This window comes from Artibeus jamaicensis, unplaced genomic scaffold (genome assembly GCF_021234435.1).
Source record: "Artibeus jamaicensis isolate MK-2021 breed Jamaican fruit bat unplaced genomic scaffold, CSHL_Jam_final contig_467, whole genome shotgun sequence".
Classification (NCBI taxonomy): domain Eukaryota; kingdom Metazoa; phylum Chordata; class Mammalia; order Chiroptera; family Phyllostomidae; genus Artibeus; species Artibeus jamaicensis.
In genome coordinates, this window is record NW_026521845.1 from 7,761,044 (window position 1) to 7,784,017 (window position 22,974).

The following is a 22,974-nucleotide window of genomic DNA, read 5'->3' on the forward strand; positions in this document are numbered from 1 at the left end:
GCATAGCAGAAGTGATACAAGGGCAAACAGGAAGCTTTTGACTCTCTCCTTAAACAGCTTTACCTCCTCGCTGAGGAACTGGTTACAGGAGAAAGGGACAGGGCAGCCGAGTATACTAAATACTAAATGCTACGACAGGAGAACGCAGGAGACTATGGGAAGACCTAGAATTCTCTCAATGGAAAATCCCTTTGTAAAGAATGTCCACACATTGCACTATCGATGGTCAAACTATGTTCTCTTTTTGTCCGAAAGGGGTGCGTAGCATACCTGTCTCTGTGTATTTATGACGCATCTTCTGCTACAGCTGGTACTGTCTGTTGGGGTTCAGTCAGGAGCTTTGCATGGGCTTCCTGGAGGACACAGAAGGCAAACTGTTCTCTCCTTGGTAACTTAACACTGTGAGTCTTCCCTCTTCAGTGTAAGGCAACAAGGAGCCACTTTCAATGAATTTTTAAAAAATATTTTCCCTGGAGTTAAGAGACACCTAAGCCCTTATCCTCTCTGCTGCTAAAGAGGACATGATTAATTCATATTGTTCTCAGTGGCCTTAATTATGTCATTAATCCCTCTTCCCTGCCGTTGGAGGTCTCCTGTCCAAAGCGGGTAACCCAAAGTGAAACAATGCCACCGCGGCCATCCCAATTGTTCTGTGCAGGCTGGGGGCCGTGTGTGGTCATGAGGGATATGAAAAGGTCTTTTATTGACAAGCTGCCATGTGCTCTTTGCATTAGCGACGACGAGAAAATGAGGGCGACCGCCCCTCCTGCCCCAGGGGACTCCGCTCAGTGAGATAGCAGAGAATGCTTCAGTTTACTTAAAGCATTGATAGCACCTCTAAATAATTAACTGAGGACTTCCTGTCTTCAATTACTTAATGCTTTTTTTAACATCTTGAGAGGATTATAAGCAATTTATGGATTTCACGTGATGAGTGCATTCGCCACTATTCCCACAAAGCATTTAGGGGATCATGTTTCCAAAGCTTTGAGGTAATTAAAAATAAGCGTGGAGACAACCGGGCTGAGCCTGGGTGCTTGCCGCCTTGTCGTTTCTGAGGACCTGGAATTCAGGCCCCGCCAGGGCTGCAGCTACAGCTTCATTAGTGCTCAGTGGCCACAAAGGGCCCCTCCCTCCCCACCCCCCCCCTCCCCCCGGAGGGCTGGGCAATGAGGAGAAAATCAAAGCACTCATCCCAGGGGGTGCAGGCACCTCTTCTGTCAAACACTTGAGATAAAATGTGAAATGCATTTGATTATTTCAGTCCCTCCCGTGAACTCAGTAAAACAGTCATTTGCACCGTAAAATACTTCTGGGCTGAGTTTGGTCAGGCAGCTACCCATGGCACTGAAGTCTGCCTCTCAGCTCAAATGCATTCACACTACGGAGATGTGAGGTTTTACGTTGACTAAGACCCACCCAGCACTGTTCCTACTCCACAGGGGCTACATATGGGAGGCTCTGAACTTGGCCAGGTATTGCTGAATGAGCATTTATTTCCTTATTAACAAAGAACTTCCTCTTCCGGGCCGCACTGCCCAGGTGAGGTGCTCTCTAAATCTATCCAAAACAATAAAAATGGACCAAATGAATTCAAAAGGCTTCATTCTATTTCATAAATTTGTAAAAAGTCAAATTATGTGGAAAAAAACTTGAAAGTATTTAAAGAAAAGAATTCTGGCATCAACTTATGTGTATAAAATCCTCTTTGATGTGAAACTATCCATTAAAAATGACAATAAGAGGAAGAACTGGTGGTGTGAATGCTTTTTTTTTAATCTTTGCAATTCTTTTATAATTAATGAGGCTATCAATCCTGTTGGTTTGAGCATTACAGTTGACTTTGGTCTGTTGGCATGTAAATGCTCATTTCTAAAAAACACAAACCTAAAAAATGGAGACGGCCACAAGTCAAAGTCAATGCCAGCTAAATGGGCAGATAGTGTAGGAAGAAAAAACCTCCTTCCCTAGTATGCCAGTTTCTTGTGAAACGTTTACTGGTACCAAGTGTTTGTGTGCCTTAACTTGGCTTTCAAAACTCTGTAATTAACTTCCACCACCCACTCCAAGCCACACTTTTAGCTTCTCTCCCTGCATGTTCTGTAGCGTTCTGTTATAGCACTGGGTACCCAGTATTTGCAGTTATTCCTGAACTTGTCACTGTCCCCTAGGACTGGGAGCTTAAGAGCAGCAATTAACTTGAATTATTTTAGAGCACTTAGTAGACTATCTCGAACACGGCAAGCAGACAAACACATCTTATTTTCTTGGGGATGAAACAGCATTCTGATTTTTTTCTACAGAGGGGACTCCAAGACTGCCTCCGAGTAGGTGTTTCAAAAGTGAATACCAAAACTATCCCTCGCTTAATCTTAGAGAAATATGATGAGAATCAAATGAGTCAGAAAACAAATGGATCTTTAAGGTGATAAAGCACCAGCTGCATGTAAGGTTTTATCACGTAAAACAATGCTATTGCAATGATTTGTTGAAGGTTTTGATTCTAACTGATATAAGACCTTAAGGGACACACTGGACCCTCTGAATTGACAAGGGCTCTCCCCATCTCCATTCTCGTCAATGTTAGATTTTGCTCAGGACCTTCAGACAAGAAATGCAACGTGCTGGTCCCCAAGTATGTATTCAGCACCTCCTGCAGGCCAATGGACTTTTGGAAGACGGAGGACGACCTGCCCATAAGTGCTTGCTTATGTGTCAGGGAAACTTGGACTAAGAGCGGATCATGATGGATTTATTTTTCCACCTGTGTCCCATCTACAACAGACTCAGACCCTCGGGTCCAGGCTTCTCTGTGCTCTATGAGTTTCATTCTCTCCAGGACCAATGTCCCCTGCAAAGGGGCAGAGCTCAGTGGAAGGAGAAGGTTCACTCAGGAGGCCATGGACTGAGGCTGGGGACCATAGGGAGAGAGTCGAGGCTGGTAACCCCTGGTCTGTGGTCTCAGAATCCAAACCTCTGCAACCCTGTGGAGTGATTCAATAGATCTAAACGAGGAACTAAGTTACTTAGTCTCTCAAAGAGCCCCTTTCTTTCAAATGGGGGTGGTCATTCTCTATAATCACAGGCTCGTGATGAGCATCACGCTAGACAATACATGTTAATTGCTTAGGACAGTCGTTGGCACATATTAAATTCATTCATTCCCACAAACATGTACTTAGCACCTACGGACCTGTCACGGATTGTTCCAGGGGCCAGAGGTACGGTGTTGAACTAGGTAGAGAAGGTCTGCTCCCCTAAAGCCTACATTCCAGCGGGAGGAGACGTAAAAAGACCAATAGGAAAACAAAATAACCGGCAGTGGGAGGTCGATGATGGCAATGAAAACAGGTGACGTGGTGGTGAGTTCGGGAAGCCACCCCTAGACTGAGTGCATCAGAAGACGCTTCTCTCCCTCAGAAGCGACATGCAAGCTAAGACATATCAATTATCATTCTCATCACTGCCAGTAATTATCTAACATTATAGTGTATGATTATTATACTATTAAAGATAATTACAAACGGTTGTAATAAACAATACAAAATAATACCATTATCGATCGCTGTTAATCATAACAACAAGTTGTCACAACCAGTCAACTGTCAACTATACTGTGTTTTAATTACCTGCTTAGCAGAGAAATGTTAGCCCCTGGCTGACTGTCCCCTGGCTGATTTTCCCCTGACTTCCAACACATGCTTGGCGATCCTAGTCCCACTGCCTACGAGTGTATCCTTGGGGAATGAAACTGCATCTTGCTGTTTGTTTGAAAAGAAAAAAGTGAATACCCATGCAAAAACCCTACGCATGAGAACGCACATCAAAGCCAAATATAAATTATTTCGGGAGTTATCTGCTGTTGCAGCTGATTGCTGCCAGTGTGGGTTCTCCTGTTTGCGTGGGTAAGTGGGCTGTGACCATATGTCAACAGAAAGCGTCCTTTCGAAGTGACCTCATACATCAATCGCTCACCCCTGGGAGGCTCGGCCCCCCTAACCACAACGACAGACTCTTCCGGTAGGTGTTACCTGTGACCGTATGCTGCCTCCTGTCAGCGGTGCCAGAGTAGATGAGACCTTTCCCAACCTGCTGGAGCCGGTACTCTTTAATGACGCCATTAGGTTTCTCCGGCACACCCCAGCTCAGGTGCAGAGCGTCTGTGCGGGGCGTGCTGATCCTGGGGGACGGGATGCTCTGCGGCACTCCTTGGGTAGTAGCCGCGGCTACCTAAAACATGGGAATTAAGCAGCAATATAGCGTGAGAGTCCACTGGGTATTCTGATCAATGAGCATGTCACTTGTTTTAAAATGCTGATGTCTGGCCTGGTGTACCGTGAGCAGGGACTGGGAGAAGCAGCCCCCTTCTTTGATTCTCCGCCCCCCGCGTTCCTATTGAAACAATAAAATCTGACCTTGAATACATTACAGGAGTCTCAGACCACCATTTATCACAACAGGTTCAACAACAATTTTGACGGCAGAGTGCAGCCCTCCGTTTAAACAAGTCAAATCTGGCTGGCAGACTGTCTTCCCAGAGAACTCTTGAGAACCCTCTTCCATATGGCCCATGAGTGTCTTTGCATTTTAACAGCCTGATTTGGTGCCCTGTAAGCACCAGTAAATATGGAGCAAAACCCACATCTGAACGCGTGTGCATATAATATGCTTTGAACAGTATAAATGGGCAGACGTTTTTCTGTACCACCGATGATTCCCAGGCTAACTCCACAGTGTGTGTACACCAATGTTCTAGAAAGAATCAAGTGAGAAGAAAGAAGACCAAATCACCCAGGTGTTTGTTTGACACTGTCAAAATGTGACCTAGTGAAATGGTGTTACGTTTGTCTTTCTCGTGGAGTTTCCGCTAACGTCACCCTTGAGCCCATAGTGTTGGCACCTGGTAGGCAGGAGCTGTGGGGGTGGAATGGGTCCAGGCCTGTTCGGACCCTAACTTTGGATCAGGACAATCAGCCGCCCCTGTCCCAGCGGTGACATGCTTCTGGGGGTCTGTGACTGTAAGGCTGAATTCAGTCCCACTGAAGGTTGTCCTTGGGTGGCCCTTGCACAGTGTCTGAAGATGCCATTCGTCTAAGGTTTTAGCTTCATGTACAGAGCCAGCACTTTCCCGTGTGAGCTTGTGTTCTCCTGGGTGTCCTCTGACCAGGCTGGCTTCTGGGATAATGGCTCCTGTTTTCTGTCCCTCCTAGAGTGTGTGATTGTTTCTCCCTGTCTCCTTTGAGAAGTTTTCCTCCTTCACACAGTAGCATTCCCCAGTGCTCATCACCTGTGGGCTTCTGCCTGAACCACAGGCAAGCTCTTGCAAGAGCTTTCCTCATACATCTTTCTAGCAAACATCAGCCACTTCTCAATCCTGCTTCCGGTAGATGTTTTCACTTAAAATGCCAATATTACTTTCTTCCACCATCCCGCTATCTTCTTCATCCCTTAAACATGTACTTAAACACTTTTTGACATTTTAATCTCAGCACTGAGCTTCTTTCATTCTGTGTTATTTGCTTGCATGATGGTACCATGACCCAAGCACCAGTCTGTCCAGATTCCATGAACACACTCAGGACTTGTCCCTTTTATTCCTCTGCCTACAGTTGACCACTGAGTCTTGTCGATGTTGCCCCTGATCCCTCCTGCTGTATCTTTCTGAGGTTTTCCACTCTGAACCCTGTCCCCTGAGTTCAGATCTTCACAATTTCTTGCCAGGGTGGTGGAAAAAGCCTTGGACACATTTTATTTTCTGTGCCAGGCCCTTCTGCCATTTTCTTTGTTTTTCAAGAACAGGCAATTTTTTTTGTCCAAATGGTATTTAAATTGAAAGCCTTTAAAACTGAATACTGGTTTGGGAATTATTATGAATGTATAAAAGAACATCTAAAACTAGTTAGTGGAGGAAAAGTATGATTAAAAAGATACATGGATTCAAGTTTTTTTTTAAATTAATGAAACATTGATATTTGGATAAATATTCCTTCCTAGTTTCAAGCGATCTGTAGTGATCTCTAGTTTCAGGCATAAGTATTTACACTCAATCGAGATGCTAGACAGACACCCTACATAACACAATATTGAGAGAAACATTGCATTTTGCCACTGGAAAAATCACCCATGACCCAGACATTTATCATCGCAGTGGGCCATTCCATCCCTGGTGGGGACCATTCCCCGTACCTCTCTGCTGGTGGCACAGCCAGAGACTGTGCAAGCGCTCAGCTGGTAGGAATATTCCTGAAAAGGCTGAATTCCCTTCATATCAGAGAAGCTCAGTGATGTTCCCCGAAAAAGTTCCACTCCATCTCGGAGAAGAATGTAGTGAAGGATCTGACCTATGAGAGGCAGAACAATGCTTGCATTTGAGGGGCATATCCTTGCCACTTTTCACAAACAATGGACGTGTCTTTGAGTTCTGAAGAAATAAGATGCTACCACATTATTCCATTTTCATTTGCTCACATATGCTCTATGTTCAAGCCATTCTTAATTATACCCACTCTTAAGGAGGAGATGGATTTTCAACATAGCTAATCAGAGTCACATAAGTTTATGTCCCCTCACTAGCAAACAAATCTACATTCCATACTAAAACTATTTTGCCTTCCCATAACATAATTTGGTTGTTTGAAAGCAGTTCAGATATAGGCTGGGATTCGAGGAAATAAAATTCACTCAAAATTTATCAGGGTTAGCTATCTCACAAAATGAATGATTAGTTGGTATATAACCTCATGTCCACTTTATCAGGAAACACTTTGTAGAGGTTAGATGCAAGCCAATTAAATGTAGATTACACTTATTTCAATTCGCTCCTGGATTTACACAACTCTGCTGTTGGTATTTCACAAGCAGCTTTAGTACCATTTGGTTGTATAGGTTTCTTCCAGTTTAAGACGATTCCACCCTCCGTGTTGGTCCACCGAGGGGGACTCACTCCTTGAGGCACATCTTCTTCCGTGTTGGCCCCGACGACTTGGCTGAAGCCTCGCCCATGGCCATTCCAAGCACAGATTCTGTACTCATACATGGTGTAGGGCTCCAGGTCCATGTCTAGACAGACGGACATCAAAGTACAACTTTTAAAAATCGGAATTAGTTTACCAGCATATTGAAAACAAACCCCAAAACCTTTAAACAATTAAAAATGCTTGATGCTCTAATCCTCTCACTGGAAGTAAAACTCTCGCGTCTTGGCTCTTGCAATCATAAAACATATTTTCTGTGTTTCATAGCTGCAGAGATATGGAATGGCACTGATCAGAGAATGTGGACACATTGAAGAAATGCTTCTGAAGGAAAAGCCCTGGACTAATGTGCATCAGAGGCTAATGCTTCGCAAGTTCTTGTTCCCTCCACTTCTGCAGGAGGCAGGCTTGCCAGTGGTCTTTTATAGTTTCATTATGATAAATTTGGCCAATTCTTACAGTGTAAACACTGCCTTATCAAATTATTACATGAATTACAATACAGTTGTTATGAGATGCAGGACTTGAAACGTAGTTTATCATAGTCAGTGAATAAAAATGATGGCAGACTCCACAATCTATTGCTTCCCTCTTCCGCCAAGCTAGAACTCAGTCGAAAACCAAAACAACCGTTCTGATTAAAACAGCAAAATCAACAACCTGCTGAGCTTTGTGGGCTGCCAAAAATTGTATTAGCTAATCATCCACAGGATTCAACGGTGCCTCCAATGTCTTAGTTCGGTTTTTAAGCTTTAATAACTTCCCAAGTACAAATGCTACAATTTCCAAAAAAAAATTACTTGGAGGTTTCTTTAGCTCTATTTTCCACTTATGGAATGTGTACATGTGGGTTATGAGTGGTGGTTTCGTGATGACTCATTCTGAAGTGCAGGATCACGACTAGAGATCCCCTCCCTGGTTGCTGGCCACTGGCTCCGTCTCTGTGTATCCACAGGATTAATTTTCAGTGCATCCACTTGGGTTGTTTGGCCACATTCTTTTCACATGCATCTCTAAGGATCAATTCTGCCCTGCCTGCTTTATAGAACTGGTGTGAAAATAAAAGACACTTACGTGGCAGAACTTGATAACATGTAAATGGCTATCCAATGTAAGGGATTATCTTCTCTCTCCATTTTCTCTGGTAAGAAGGTATCTGCCCCTTGCTACCTGTGATGACCACCCATGGGTCCTCAGATTTCCCTTGCATTCTGGCCAAAGACTACATTTCCCAGTGTTCTTTGCAGCTTGGTATGGTCACATGACTCAGCTCGCAACAAGGGGCAGGGTATGAAGTGATATGGGCTACTAGATATCCCTCTAAAGAAGAAATCACTGCCTCTGCTTGTCCCATTCTAATGGGCTAAAACTAGCATATGGTAACTCAGGCTGCCCTATGCAGAGGAGGGCAGCACCTGAATTGCCATGAGCCATGAAAAGGAAGGAACCTTGATCCCTGAATAACTAGGCGGCTGGGATGCCCAGCCCAGAAGGTCACTGTATTTTTTAATGTCTTTACTAGCGCAGATCCAACTATCCCTTGCTAGTAACTCTTATTTCACACTCTTCACGCCTGTATCACATTTCTAATCCCAGCTCCTTACTCTTTCTTCCATTTTATTTCTTCTCCCTTTTACTCCCTCATCTGTTATCCTTGTTACTTTGCGTTCCTATGATGTTCAGTCTTTCAAAGATGCTTTCAGGGCATAAAAGCATTTATTTTGCTTTACCCCAAAAGAATCATTTGTTGAAATTTTACCTTTCCTCAATGATGTCTTTCTTTGAACTTTTATTTCCCCTCTGCCAGAGTTGCAAATTTTTTTAAAGTTCGTATCTCAAAATCATTTTGTATGTGATATGAGGTTAGTCCTCTAATAACAGAGGGTTTTGGTTTTTGGAGGGTGTGGATATTCAATATTGACTTGTTATTTGCCTAATTGTCCTACACGCTTGTCATTAATAATTTCTTCAGCCAACAGTAATCCTTCAAAAATGCATATCACAGAGGGCCATTCCATCACTGAAAAGCCATAATATCTACTCATTAATACATAAACTGTTATTTTCTTTGTTCTTTATTCTCTACAGATTTACCTTAGAATAGCATCCATCTTTGTTTAAAGTTTGACTTAAAAAAATATAAGCTACTACTAACTTTGCACAAATCCAGACTATGCCTTCAATTATCTTCTAACTACCTGGCCCCTAGGATGATGGAATTGACTGATATTAGGCTGAGGAGGGAGATGGTGTCTTGGTGAAAGCCACCTGCATTTCGGCAGCTCTCCCCACCCCTCCTAAGCCCCGGGCATCAGCTCGAGCTCCGTTACCTGTGAAGGAGAATGTGTTTGCGCGTCCTGCGTGAACAGTCTCTTCCACAGAGGCGCACATTCCTTCCCCTGACGCCTGCTCTGTGGGATCCTGAGATGCTCTGATCAGAGCACACAGGTGGCTGGTGGAGTTGAGGTCACACCTGCCGCAATGCGCGGTGGCCTCCACAGAGGCCGGGCAGACAATCCCGCATGCTTTGGGGTCCTAGGTCAGGCAGGAGGGGTGGGCGGGGTGGTGAGAGGGGAAGAGAATTTTACAGTTTCATTTAGACACACAAGAGGTCAAGTTTTTATGACTTTCAAGCGAAACTTTCTTCCACCCACCAAGTTCGCAAACAAGTATCTCAAAATTGATAAAAAAAAGAAACAAAGGCAGTTTGGTTCCACAAAGGGCACTTTAGTTGAAAGGACAGAGATTTGGATTCAAGGTCCAGAACCACAGGTCCTAGTTCTACAACCTATACACTCAAAGCCTCAGCTTCTGTAGTGAGAAAATGGAACACGAGTTTTAGCAAGCAAGTTTGTTGTGGGAATCAAGGAACACCTGTGAATGCCTTACACTCAGTCGATATAATTAATAACAGTAGTCATTACTCTGTTATTGTTACTTTGACACTTTCCTAGTGGAGTTTTCAAGGAAACAAAGAATGCGACATTTGAGGACCCGCATTTCCTGTGGGAAAGTATGACCGACACATGTTTCCCACCCAAGTCTCAGAAAATCTAAATAGTTCACGAACTGCCATTGCAAGTACTAGTGATCATTGTAAACTTCTTCTCTGATAAATCTCTTTATTTTATATTATTTTATTTTATTTTATTTTATTTTATTTTATTTTATTTTATTTTATTTTATTTTATTTTATTTTATTTTATTTATCTTTAGAGGGGAAGGGAAGGAAAGAGGGAGAGAAATATCAATGTACGGTTGCCTCTTGCACATCCCCTGCTGGAAACTAGCCTGCAACCCAGGCACATGCCCTGACTGAGAATCGAACTGCAGTTGTTTGGTTTGCAGGCCCAAGCTCAATCCACTGAGCTACACCAGCCAGGGCAAATCTCTGTATTTTTAATAGTTATTAATAAATATTAACTGGTTCTGATCTCAGAAAAGAAAATATTTCATTGTTCCAAATTACAGGGATATAAACAAGTTAATGCAGGGTGGGGTAAAAGTAGGTTTACAGTAATGGAAAATAATACAGTTATTAATAAATAACAATATAAGAATAAGCCCTGTGTTTCCTTTGCTCACAGCTGTAAACCTATATGTGCCCCGCCCTATAATCTTTGAATGCAGAGTTCCACTTCCCCTTTCTTGTAGAGAGGTAACATCCTGTATTTAAAGTAATTGTTACTGTTTAAAATTGATCTGCATTCGGCCTCTGTGTTATATAAAATAAGTTATTTTCCCAAAGTAAAGCTGCTTCAGAAAACCGAGTATGACTCGGTTTAAATTGAAACCATTTAAATCCAGCAAACTGCACACCTGCCCTTCCCGCCACATCCTCTTAAAGCTCCACGGACACCAGTAAAGGAGCAGAGAGAGTGGAAGGGGACAGGAAGTGAACTCACACACACAGGGCCCTGCACACATTTTCGGGAGCTGTGGGTTCATGGACGGGGCCTCAGAGACAATGTCACGTGCCCAGTGATGTCTGTTTCTGTCCTTTCTCCTTGGAACACGGGCACCTGAGTCCTGGGCAGAGCTTCGTGAAAACCGCTCATCCTTACTAATTCCTTTAGAATTCATTGCAATAACACCCATCATAGAGACCTCATTTGGTATTAATACAGATGTAATGTGAAAATGAATAATGCACGCAGGAGTTGTTGTGCTCCCAGTTTAGAAAAATAGTAATGAACAATGTATTTCTCTCTCCGTGGACACATCAGGCCTCCGAGAGGCTTTCTACCCATTACCTGCATCCTCGTTCCGGCGGAAATCTCGTCAGAGCAAACATATTTCAGGGGGTCGTCGCCAACTCCATGGCAGCACTCCTGGCTCTCTGGAATAAGCTGGGTGTCACAGCACTTCACTGGCACCGGGCGGTTCTTTTTAACGTGTGCTTTAGCTTCTCCACTGGAAGCTGAGCAGCATATGGTATCTGACATATTCACATAATCCTGCCCACAGCAGAACATCCCTGCAACGACCCAATGTTATCCATGAATGTGAAATTTAAAAAAGGGAAGGAAACAGAGGGCGCTGTAAAGTTTGCTATGAAAATGTCAGGGGCTACCACAATACAATACTTCAGGTAGCATGTCCCTCCCAAGGTGATTGACACGTGCAGCGGGGCGTCTCTTGTACCAAACGCATGAGATGCTCCTGAGCTAGAGAACACACAAGAGGAAGCGGTCCAAAAGCATTCAGTGGGGCCAAACTTCTCCAGGCTGCACAGAAGAGAGATCCGATCACTGTCATGAGAACTGCCGCCCCTTGTGTGAGGACAGCAGGGTCTGGCAGAAAGAAGGCAGGGTAGTTAAAAAGAGGGACTCGGAAGAAATCTCTGGAAATTCACAGGGGAGGAAAAGTCACCCTGGCCCTCTGGCAGAAGAGGACAGACAGAGGGGAGAGGTGGCCCCTTTCTAGAATGGGGGATGCTGCAGCATGAGTTTTTAAGTTGTTGCCTGCTTTTGTCTAGGGCAGAGGTGTTAAACTCATTGTCACCAGGGGCCACATCAGCCTCCGGGTTGCCTTCAAAGGGTTGGATGTAATGTTAAGACTGTATGATTGTAACTATTTTTTAATTAGGGGTAAGAAGCGCGATGCTGCTGCCAGGTAGAAACAAGGTGCCAGGCCAGAAAAACAAGGTGGAGGGCGAGATTCAGCCCATGGGCCTTGCATTTGCCACCTGTGCTCTAGGGCTTAAGTCTTCGCTTCTTGTGAATCTAGCAACAGCAGTGGGCTTTCCTTCTCTATGAGACAGACTGGCACCCACTGAATGTGTCTGGGATCAGGTACACCCCCCGGCCCTGGTGTGGGGAGCCACACTGTATTCTAGACCCATCATGAGGCCTGTGTCAGAGGTCGGGGGAATGGTGGCAGGCCTTGGAGGCGATGTCACCGATTTCTACATCCATCAAGGACGCATGTACTTGCAAAACCAAATGAACTTCTCTGCCCTCCTCAGTTCAGCTTAACGTCCTCTGTCCACACCACTTAGATCTTACCATAGAAGAGATGCAGCAAAATTCAGACATCCAAACCTGAATTAATAAACGGTTCTCTGGCATCAGATTAAAGCTAGAAATTAAGGCGCCTGCATCCCATGTTACAGGGCTATATCCTATTATACAGCAACGAGTAGGCTTTATAGTAGCACGATGTGATGATTTATTTTAATTAGGATTTTGTGTATTTATTATTAGCCCTGACTGATGACATAAAGAAACTCAACCTCAAAGGGCTGTGGAGTCCTGAAGTGTTTAATCTGGTCTGGGACAAACACCTACATTATGAAAGACGCTCCTAATCATAGACCGACGAGGTGTAAGTGCTTTAAAAACATCACTGACTCTAGACGCTGGCTTGGCATAAGCCTTACTTAAGAAAGGTGTTTACCCACACATGACTTCCAAGAACTCTCTCACCAATCTTCTGACTTTAAGAATATCTCCACATATTTAAAACATTTGTATTTATGGTTAAAGATAGACACTGATCATCACTGAGTTTTGACATGCCATGTTTAAATGTGATAACTGCTCAAAGTCCTTGGTTTCAAAGTAAATTGCTTTCTTTGGTGCTCTGTTAATCATTTTGGTTGTTTTCACATTGCTAGGAAAGATCTCTCAAAGAAACACACACAGCAGCGCTATCATTAAAGTCTGAATGTTGACTATGATGGGTAAATATCTCACACACTAAAAAGAAAAACCCACACCTTCGAGTGCTGTATTATTTGCATATTTTTCTGCGGCCTTCAGAGCAGACATGTAAATCCCCATCTTGGACTCTCCACTGCCATATTTTTTTTCTCTAGCAGCTTTCTTAAAATAATTCATGTTTTATTTTCAAGAGCAATCAAAATCTGAAAACTAGCCCCTTGGGGAGAATACTTCCTTCCTCTTTACTCCCAAATTCCTACCTGGTTTCCCCATGCTTGGAGTATAAAATCAAAATGCAGACATTGACCTAATTCCAAACTCCTGATCAGTCACCTGATCGCTCTGAGGGACTTTTGACAGGCCCACTAAAATGCTGATAATAAACTGTTGTTACACTAGGAAAAAAAAGGGGGGGAATGCTTTTCACACGGAGCTTCATCTTTGTTTCCCTGGATTACAATTTCCAGCCAAGAATTCGCTCACATAACAAGAAGTGACTCCCTTTCTAGTTCCTTCGGTAAACCATTACTTCTTTAATTATTATCAACCTTGTTCCAGTGTGATAAATTGCTAATTACTTAATACCCTAATCAGCGTTCATTCTTTGCACAGATAAACTGTGACAGTGCCATTAATTTAAATAGTAATTTCACTTAATGGCCAGAATGGCACACCAGATTTTTATGCAGCATTTTCTGAAGCCTGCATCCATCACTGCAGTATTCTGACATAAAGATGTCTGACGTGCACTAACTCACTTAGGGCGAGCAGATGTTCCAGAGCAGAGTTTGGGAGTCATTCCCATGGTGCATCACTTCAGCATGAATGAGCTCAAATTCAGAGTCAGACCATCTTTGGAAGCTGTGTGACAATAGCTTTTGACCCCTGCCTAATTTATCACACGTAGCACTTGACTTTTGAACTTTGACACACAGAATGCACGATTTTAAACATGCCCAAAGAAAAACAAAATAGGTCATGGACTATGGTTGGATTGATCTTTTTTTTTCTAGAGGCTCTTCATTAAATTTATACAAAGGTCGAGTGGCTCTTTGAACAAGATGCAGATGTTATCTAAGTGGTAGTACATGCACTGAAATATTAAATGTTTATTCCTGAGATCAAAAAGCATATATATCAAAGGAGTATCTTTTCAAACAGCATACACAGCTGGTGGATAGCTTCTATTGTATTGGATAGAACTGAGAAAATTGTGGAGGAAAGAATTTTTGGCTCACAGTATTATGACCACTTCCAAAATGTTAACAATGCTTATTTAAATGTCCAGGGCTGCCACCAAAAATACACACAGACATAGAGGCCTGAAGAATTTCTCAGTTCTTAGACCTGCAAGACAGGTGCTCCACTTTTCTAAAAGAAGGACCAACGATCACGGACCATGCTTTGGAGATGAAACACGTACGGTACTAAAAAAACAGAACCCAGATTAAATCAGTCCAGTACTAAAAACCAAAGTCTAGAACAAGGCCAGTCATCATGGGATTCTGGGGCTCACCATGGGAACCACACTTTAACCAAGGGATTATATGAGGCCTAGAAGAATGAAAAAATTTAAAAAGCTTTGCGATCAGTCATTCTTAGGACAAACGTGTAAAACTGCTGGCAGAGCCTGAAAGAAAAGCCTTGCATCTGTATCTTCACCAGTAGATGGCTCTGCACACACCCCCCAAACAGAAAAGGGCAGAGTACAAGTGCTCCCCTATAACCATGATGGGAATGTGCCATCCAGCATTTCTCCATTATGCTTTTAAAAAAACCAGTATGTCAAGGAAGCCTTCCTGGGAAATGTTCTCTCAATACACTCTTAGAGGATGGAGATGCACGCTACGCTTCCCTTTTGGCCAAGTTCCAAAATCCCATCTCAGGCCACTATGAGTGGAGTCCTTCACCTGACTCAAGTCTGAGTCCAGGACACGAGGGCTCAGTGTTTTTTCCCAAGCCAGTGGCAGCCCAGAGTGTCCCGTCAAAGGCTGCACAGGCAACAACAACACTTGTCACAGAAATAAGGCAGTGTGTGCCAAAGGTCTTCCATGATCAGTTTCTCGTGGCCGACAGAACACCCTGTCCTCTTTGAATAACAGCGAGTCTTTAATTCTTATCTTTTAACACTGAAGGATATAATCAAGTCCAACCCAAGATGAATGGCAGGAATGATAAAACCATATAAGCAAACAGGAAGAATAAAGAGAGTAATAAAGAGGCTTAAAATATAGCCAACGAAAATGGTGAAGAATACATATCCGCCGAAATGACTGAAATGACGAGCGTGACTTTCATGCCGAGACACCTGTGTAACGCGTCTCCACGCTGCAGCTGCCCAGAGAGAGCACTAAAAACATCAACGCTGCCCTCGCACTTCTGTCCCGACAGCATCTGTTAATTCACTCCATTTATAAAATACATATTGACAAAGACAACTGAACTGGGACCAGGGAGATTTGATTTGGTGTGAGAAAGTCAATTCAATGTGATTTCGTTAAAGTGCTCCTGCAGGCAAATAAAAGAGTTTAAGTAATAAAGTACATAAAGAGACGTTTTATGAGCCAGCCCGGTCCTGTGGCAGGATCACAATGCCAGGCAGAGAGAGGCCAGGCTTAGGGGGGAAACCATGGAATCCAAAGCCTGGTGCAGCAGGTAGGGTGTTGCTAGGTTGAGGGATAATAAAGGGCCACGTGGATTTTCGGGAAGGGCATTAAGGTCACAGCTGTTAGGGGTGACATGAGGGAGCAGAGGGAGTAAAAATGATGTGAAATGTGTCTATTCCCAGTGAAACCTGCAGGAAGTTGAAGAGAATAGAAAGACTGTTTTTTTTTTTCCTCTTTAAAAATATCATCCCTTCAATCTGCCATGATTACCAGAGTTGGCTGCTTGGGAGAATATGTCAGGAGAAATTGAGTGCCAATCCTGATTCACAAGAGTGGAGGAATGTCACGGTTTGCTTAGGGAATACTTGACTAGCCCAGAGTGTCACGTGGCAGGAAGTAGAGCAGTGATTCTGAAATGGGGGCCCATGAATGGACTCACAGTGCATATGAAAGTGCAAGTAAAATGCTGTCTGTGTTTTGCATAAGTATTATTCGAAGTGAGGGAAAGATTCTGAAGAGAGTGCCCAGCCCCCCCAAAATTAAGAACCAGCATCCTGGGGGGTGGTCATCCGTATGGCATTTCTTAGAACAGGTCCGTTTTATTTTGGCAATGGTGTTCTCACTTGTTTTCCCTTCATATTCATCCCGCCGCCCGAATCTAACTTACCTCCTTCAATCACAGCTCCCTTCATGGCCTTGACTCTCTCCCCCGAGGACTAGAGAAGTTCAAGCCCCTTCTCCCGCTCAGATGGTCTGCATTTCCTTACACACGGTGCATACTTCCAATAAACCCAACTGCTTGCTTCCACTGGCAGATTGCTCATCTCACACTTTAGCTCAAGCTACAAGCCCTTCGGCTGAATGCTCTTTTTCTACCCACATGTCTTAAAATCCTACTCATTGTTCGAGGTCCCCATCCAATGGTTTATTTATTATTATTATTTTAATCACCTGGACAGGAGTGATCTCTCAGTTTTAAGCATATTATTGAATTTGTCCCCCTTATGGCCTGTGTTTAACTTTAGAAGTCCTATCTCCTGGATTATATTGCAAGTCCTTAAGGACAAGAGTGGAGTTTTTGTCATTTATACACTCACAAAGCACTGAGGAGGGTCTGTGTGTACCATCATTAGACAATATATATTTACTGAATGAAGGAATATGGCAATTGACTTTTTTTTTAGAAAAAGCAACAGATGAACAAAGACACTAAAATGAGACATTATGCTGCTGCTTTAAAACTCAGATCTACTACGGTTCGTCCCCATGTCCCCGCCACAACAATGAATGGTTCTTTCTTTCATGGGCCTGACTTTAGCTAAGTCACCGGAAGGAGAAAGAGGTGCTGAGCTGGTTAATCCCAGCACAGAATAACTAACTGGTTGCCATGACTTTCTAGGAGACGTAATCATTATGCCTTTAAAAAGTGGTTCTCAAAGTTTAGTCTCAGGGCCTGTTACACCTTTACAGATAATTGAGAATCCAAACAGCTTTTATTTATATGGGTTATACTGGGTAAGAGCCTAACATGGACAATTTTGAAATATGTTCTCATTAATACCTTTAAACTAATCATAAATATGTAGCATGTTAGCACGTTTATGAAAAATGTTTGCCAGGCTGAGACAAATTAGTGAGAAGAATAACATGGCTTTACATTTTTTGCAGGTCCCTTTAACGTCTGGAAGGAACCTAATTCTCCTGTTCCCTTTCCGACCTGCTGCATCATCACGGCACATTGCTGCTGGAAACTGCCACAGGACGCTCACGCGAGAACAGGAATGAAAAAGGCATGTAACAGCTTAGTATTATTATGGGATAGTTTTGCTGTCGCAAGCCTCCTGGGTAGGAGTTGGGCAATATTAGTACCTGTAAGGTCTTATAAAGATTAACTGGGGTAGTAATGCTTAAAACATTGGGCACAGTAACAGCTAGATAGTAAGTACGCAGTTAGTGATAACTGTTGCCATTAATATTAGGGTTAGTTTAACAGCCATAGAAGAATTAGGGACCAAAAAACTGACCCGCTGTCATTCATAGTGATTTTGTGTACTGTTTGTAGTTGCTAGGCAGTCTTTTCTGGACACAGAACCGAGGCATTTGTGTGTTTGTTTTTCTGGCGCTTATGACAATTTTCAAGAAGAGTTTTGATCTGTTTTTATCAAATGCATCCCATGCACCTAGAACATGGGAGATTGCATTTTTGTTTGCTATACAATATGTACCTAGTTGTTGCATTTGACATAATTCATGTGAACTTGAATAATGATAATTATTATAATCATTATTATTTTAATATGTAGAACACATCTCTCAGGCTCTCTGCTTCTCATTTTCTCCATCTCTCGAAAGGCAGACAAGGCCCCTTACCTGGCAGGCGGCTGTACACCAGGCCCTTCTCGGCTCCCCCGCAGCACTCGAGCTCTTTGGGGACGACCTGTCCCCCGCAGCACTGCTGGCCATGGCCATCTCGAAGCCTCCCCGCGCAGCAGATCTGCCTTCCCGACGTGGAGTAGGGCGCTCCACCACAGCAGGCGTCCCCGAGGCCAGCAGCCGCCCGGTGGTGCTGTTCATCTGGACAGCACACTTCCCCTGCCAACGAGGACAGTAGCCATCACTGCGTGAGTTAGAAAAATATGCTTCGGCTCACCGATGAATTTGATCACCATCAGCCTGCAGATGCTAACCGGCGAAGGGAGTTCCTAGGACGAATATTGAAATGTTGGAGCTGCAAACACCTCAATGCAACTTCCAAATTTCTGCATGAAAGACATGGAAACAGGTGCGTCCACTCACATAAATGCATGCCGACTTTGAGGTGAGGCTATGTTGTCCAGTCTCTCTCTGACCCCCAATACATGAGCACTTGAGGCCTGGTAATGTGGGTGAAGAGACATTACGGAAAAAGCTTGTCTACTAATACTTTCCCTATGTGACAGTGTTTTTTGGGGGTGGCGGGGAGGGATGTGAATTGAGTCAGAAATCAACTCTTGGTAAGTTTGGAATGCCTATGATTGTAGTTTTTGTAACCAAACAAGATACTTGCAATGGGAAACCTGATTAAATGAAAGGTAGTAAAAATACTGTTTTCAAGTCAGCACACTGGGATTTTGTGGCAGACACTGAATTCCATGACTGTAGTCATACGCACAGTCCCCTTTACATGATATTCTGGGAAACTTGAGATAAAAATAATCCCCCCCTCTGCTCTGACATCATTCTGACATCAAAGAGTTCAAATAATCTAAATATCAAAAAACATTTTTGGGGGGAGGTATAAAGAGGCTTCTAAAACACAGAAGAACTCTAAAAGAAAATATTTAAAATTACTGTCCCTTAAAGATACCTTAGAAAAGACTAAGGATACCTCAGTGGATCTGAAATTCAACTTCACCTTTCCTTTCTGTCTCATGACCCAGATCTGCGCTGACTTCCCTCCGGGGCACTTCCAGACGCTGACTTCCTCCCTGCCTCTTGCCTTATTCCTTCTCTCCTCCCTGAACCTTTAACAGATCCTCTCCTCTTTCCCCCGCTGCCCCTTGGGACAATATTCTTTCTCCTTGGTCATATTCTAAGCAGGGTGGGAGTATGATGACTGCCTTGGTCCAGAAAAGACTAGCATCGTCTAGCTAGTGACTCGCCAGGCCTTCCTGAGTTAGGATAGTTCCCTCTGATTGCCAGACAGGGTTCCTGTGTGCAAATGAACCACAGTCTGTGCGTTTACCCACTGGGGCCATTTGAGCTGGGCCTAGGGTCTGTCAATTGTGACAGCAAGAAGGAAAGGCTTCATCAAAAGAGATGTGGATTATATCCATAAGAAGGAAAACTGATTTTTCCCCCTCAAAAAGGGCTACGAGACATAGACGCAAGGATCAGCCACCTTCTCATTAACCTCTCAAAAATGAATCTATTTCACCACAGGCTGGAAAGTGTTTTCTCTCTAAAAGCCACCATTTGGTCTTAACTGTTAATTGTTATTCTTATCAAAGAATGACCCACATTAACATTTAGCTTGAGGTCATTAGCATATTTATAAAAAAGGGGGAGTGTAATGAGCATTCTTTTCTCCACTGCTTTTTGTTATGCAGCGCTACGAAGGGAAGTTGTGAGAAAAAATAAATAGTATTAACCAATATTTCAGACTCATCTATAAATATCAAAATGCCTGTGCCCATGTCAGCCTTGAACTGGCAGACAACCGGCTGAATTTTAATTACATTTTGATACAGGATGGTTAGGGGGTCAATGAGCTTGCTTTCTTGATGTAAACAGTGTTAAACTAGTTAACAAAGACCAACAGTTGAGCACAGAGGTCAGCGTATCATCTCTTAGTTACACTGAGATTAATGATTGGAGCAAAACTCTCTCTTTGATTATCCTGAGAGATTGCTTTTATTTTTTATTTTTTGACACCATGGTAGGCTTTTTTATTACTATTAAAAAAGAACTCTTTAAAAGGAATCTGAATGTGGGCCACCATCAACATTTGATAGATATTAAAATATCTATCAAATAGAAATTCTATCACTTTGAACTCTGAGTGAGCATGGATCGATATACATACAGATCATGGAGGTTTTAAAATCTCTTGTTTTACAAATGACATATTAACAAGCTTTGTATAATATTAACGAGAAATCATTGGGCTTCTATAACTTAGTTCATTGTTAGGGGAAAAAAAGGTTAAATTTTATTTGGTAATAGAACAAAAGTAGATTGCTGTCTTAGTTTGAAATCGGCCACTCTGTTAGGAGAAGGAGACAGGCAGAGATCTAGCCGTTAATAGCGGAGACAGCTACAACCAGGTATGTTTCATCAGTTTTAAACAATAGAGGAAATGTTTCAGAGTTTGAACAGTAAATCGCAAATAAATTATCAAAAATTCAACTGAGACTTAGAAATGAAAACACTATCATTTAGCTTTATGCCAAACTTTGGTAAAAGCCTAATACAGTTTTTTAGTTTGAAGAATGGGGCAATAGGAATTTTCCATAGCATCTATGTAATTACAATTTTCAAGGCAATTTTTTTTGCAGGGGATTGAAGATGTGAAATATGGTTGGAAACTGCTCTCGTGTGATGATGCATTTTGCACGAGTAAAGCACTTGGCAGTGTTTGATTGGTAGCTAATACTGTGATTTGTAGTGTCCAGAAGTTAACGTTCTTCTACAAAGTCCTATTTCCATCGCCGTGTTGCCTTCTTTGGAAAACCTAGTTAAATTATTTAATTATAAAAGTATTTTGTGTGAGAATCAGACTAACAAAACCACTACAAAGACAGACTTTTCCATGAACATTAAGGGAAAATTATGAAGAATGAAGGATCGCTGCCTTAAATAAACTTGCACTGTAGTTCGTGACTTCACCCTGTCTCTTTGCTCCAGAGTTTTGCAAAGAATGCTGGGGAAGGTAACGTTAGAGGGCGCTGACAAATTCACAGAGTGTGTGGCTGAGTTATTTAGCTGTGTGAATAAAGTCACAAAGTAAAAAAGATGCCCAGCTGTCCAGCTATATACTTTTTATGTAGCAGATGCCAGAAGCCCCTTGGACTCCCTCTGTATTTTGTGCTGTGCTTGTATCTCAACAAAGCTGGAAAAAGAAATGCTATCTAGAGCCGGTCATTGGCGGTGGGTGAGTGACTCAGTTTTGGTTGGGAGGTGCTTGACACAGTTCACCGTCACAAGTCCTGTGTTTGTTTTTCTGCTTCCCACGATGCCCAAGTACACCTGGAAGGGACCCTCACCTGGGAGAATTCTAATGTAATACCCAGAGCAGCAGTGATGGTCCGGGCGTGCCTCTTGTATTCGGCCTCCGCAACAAACTCCAGTCGAATTCAAGACAAAAGGGACATACTTCTCATCGCAACACCGGTGTTCCGGCCGGGCGTCATGGAGAACGCCGGCACAGCAAACCTGCAAGTGGGGAATCGGAGTTCCAGAAAAATCAGTGACTTAAGAGTATGAAACTACCATATCTTTCATGCCGTAGCTGTTTTCTAATAGGTCTCGATACGAGAAGACCAAGTTTAGTATATGTCTGATGAAAATTCAAACATTAAAAAACACATATTCTGCCCTGGCTGGTGTAGCTCAGTGCACTGAGCATGGACCTATGAAGCAAAGGGTCGCTGGTTTGATTCCCAGTCAGGGCACATGCCTGGGTTGCAGGCCAGGTCCCTAGTAAGGGACACATGAGAGGCAACCACATATTGATGTTTCTCTCCCACTTTCTCCTTCCCTTCCCCTCTCTAAATATAAATAAATAAAATATTAAAAAAAATACATGTTCTCAGCATCTTTCAGATTCATAGCTTCTTAGTCCTCCATCATGCTATGCTCTATTATAATAATATATAAAAATGAACTACCTTTTGAATGTGTTTCCAATGTACAAATGATTTAGAATTAACAAGGAACAATTTCCTTTCTATGTATGTTTTTATTTTAATGGTTGTTTATTTTAATTCCACATCTATGGAGACCTGACTCTCATTGATTTTTTTAAATAAATTGAATTTTTTTCATACCTTGTATGATCACACTTATGTACCCAATCTTTACAGAAGATGATCTTAAAAGAGTCCAACACTTACACACACACACATGTCTATGTACCTACATGTGATATATGTCACATTAAAACAAGAACATTTTTAATGGAAATCAATTCTGACAAGCCCTTCTAACCAGCTGCGTTTCCTCCAGGAGCAGTGGAAGAAATCTGGTGCTTGAACAGCCAAATAACTTTTTGCACACTCACTTGAGGGTGTGTGCAAACTCTGACACTGGGTGTATATAACAAACAGACACCAAAGAGCTGCTGAGATGCAGCCTCAGAACCTGCACTTGGCTTGTCACATGCCCGGGGTAGATGCTTCCTGCAACCAGGCAAAATCAACCACTGTTGACAAGGTGTTTCACTTTCTCCTTCTCACTCTGTGACTTGCTGCCGCACAAACTTCTGAATCGAGCTGGACATACAAGCAGTAGAAGCTGGGATCAATAAGTCTTCAGACTGGCCGCTAGCTCAGTACTTCACTCTTTTTCCCAAAGGGACCAGATAGCAAAGAAGAGGGACTCAAGTTCAAAGGCTACCCCTGCAGGTTCTTGGGCAGCTCTGTTCATCTAACAGTAATGCGTTTCCTTTGCTGTGCTTAGTTATTAGCAATGAGAATCCACAATTTGTCTAATTCCAAGGATAAGGTAAATTGGGTGACTCTTCAGTGCTAT

The 22,974-nt window shown here is 42.9% G+C and overlaps 1 protein-coding gene across 1 annotated transcript in view; it reads right to left on the reverse strand.

The window, feature by feature from the left end:
* The window catches only part of USH2A (usherin), a 505,359-nt gene that overhangs the window by 109,907 nt on the left and 372,478 nt on the right, over positions 1-22,974 (reverse strand). The window contains exons 49-55 of the mRNA XM_053667304.1: positions 21,489-21,657; positions 18,115-18,336; positions 11,228-11,451; positions 9,305-9,509; positions 6,871-7,059; positions 6,187-6,341; positions 4,032-4,230 (exon numbers count right to left, since the gene is read on the reverse strand). Coding sequence (XP_053523279.1) covers positions 4,032-4,230; positions 6,187-6,341; positions 6,871-7,059; positions 9,305-9,509; positions 11,228-11,451; positions 18,115-18,336; positions 21,489-21,657 — 1,363 coding nt within the window. The remainder of the gene's footprint in view (positions 1-4,031; positions 4,231-6,186; positions 6,342-6,870; positions 7,060-9,304; positions 9,510-11,227; positions 11,452-18,114; positions 18,337-21,488; positions 21,658-22,974) is intronic.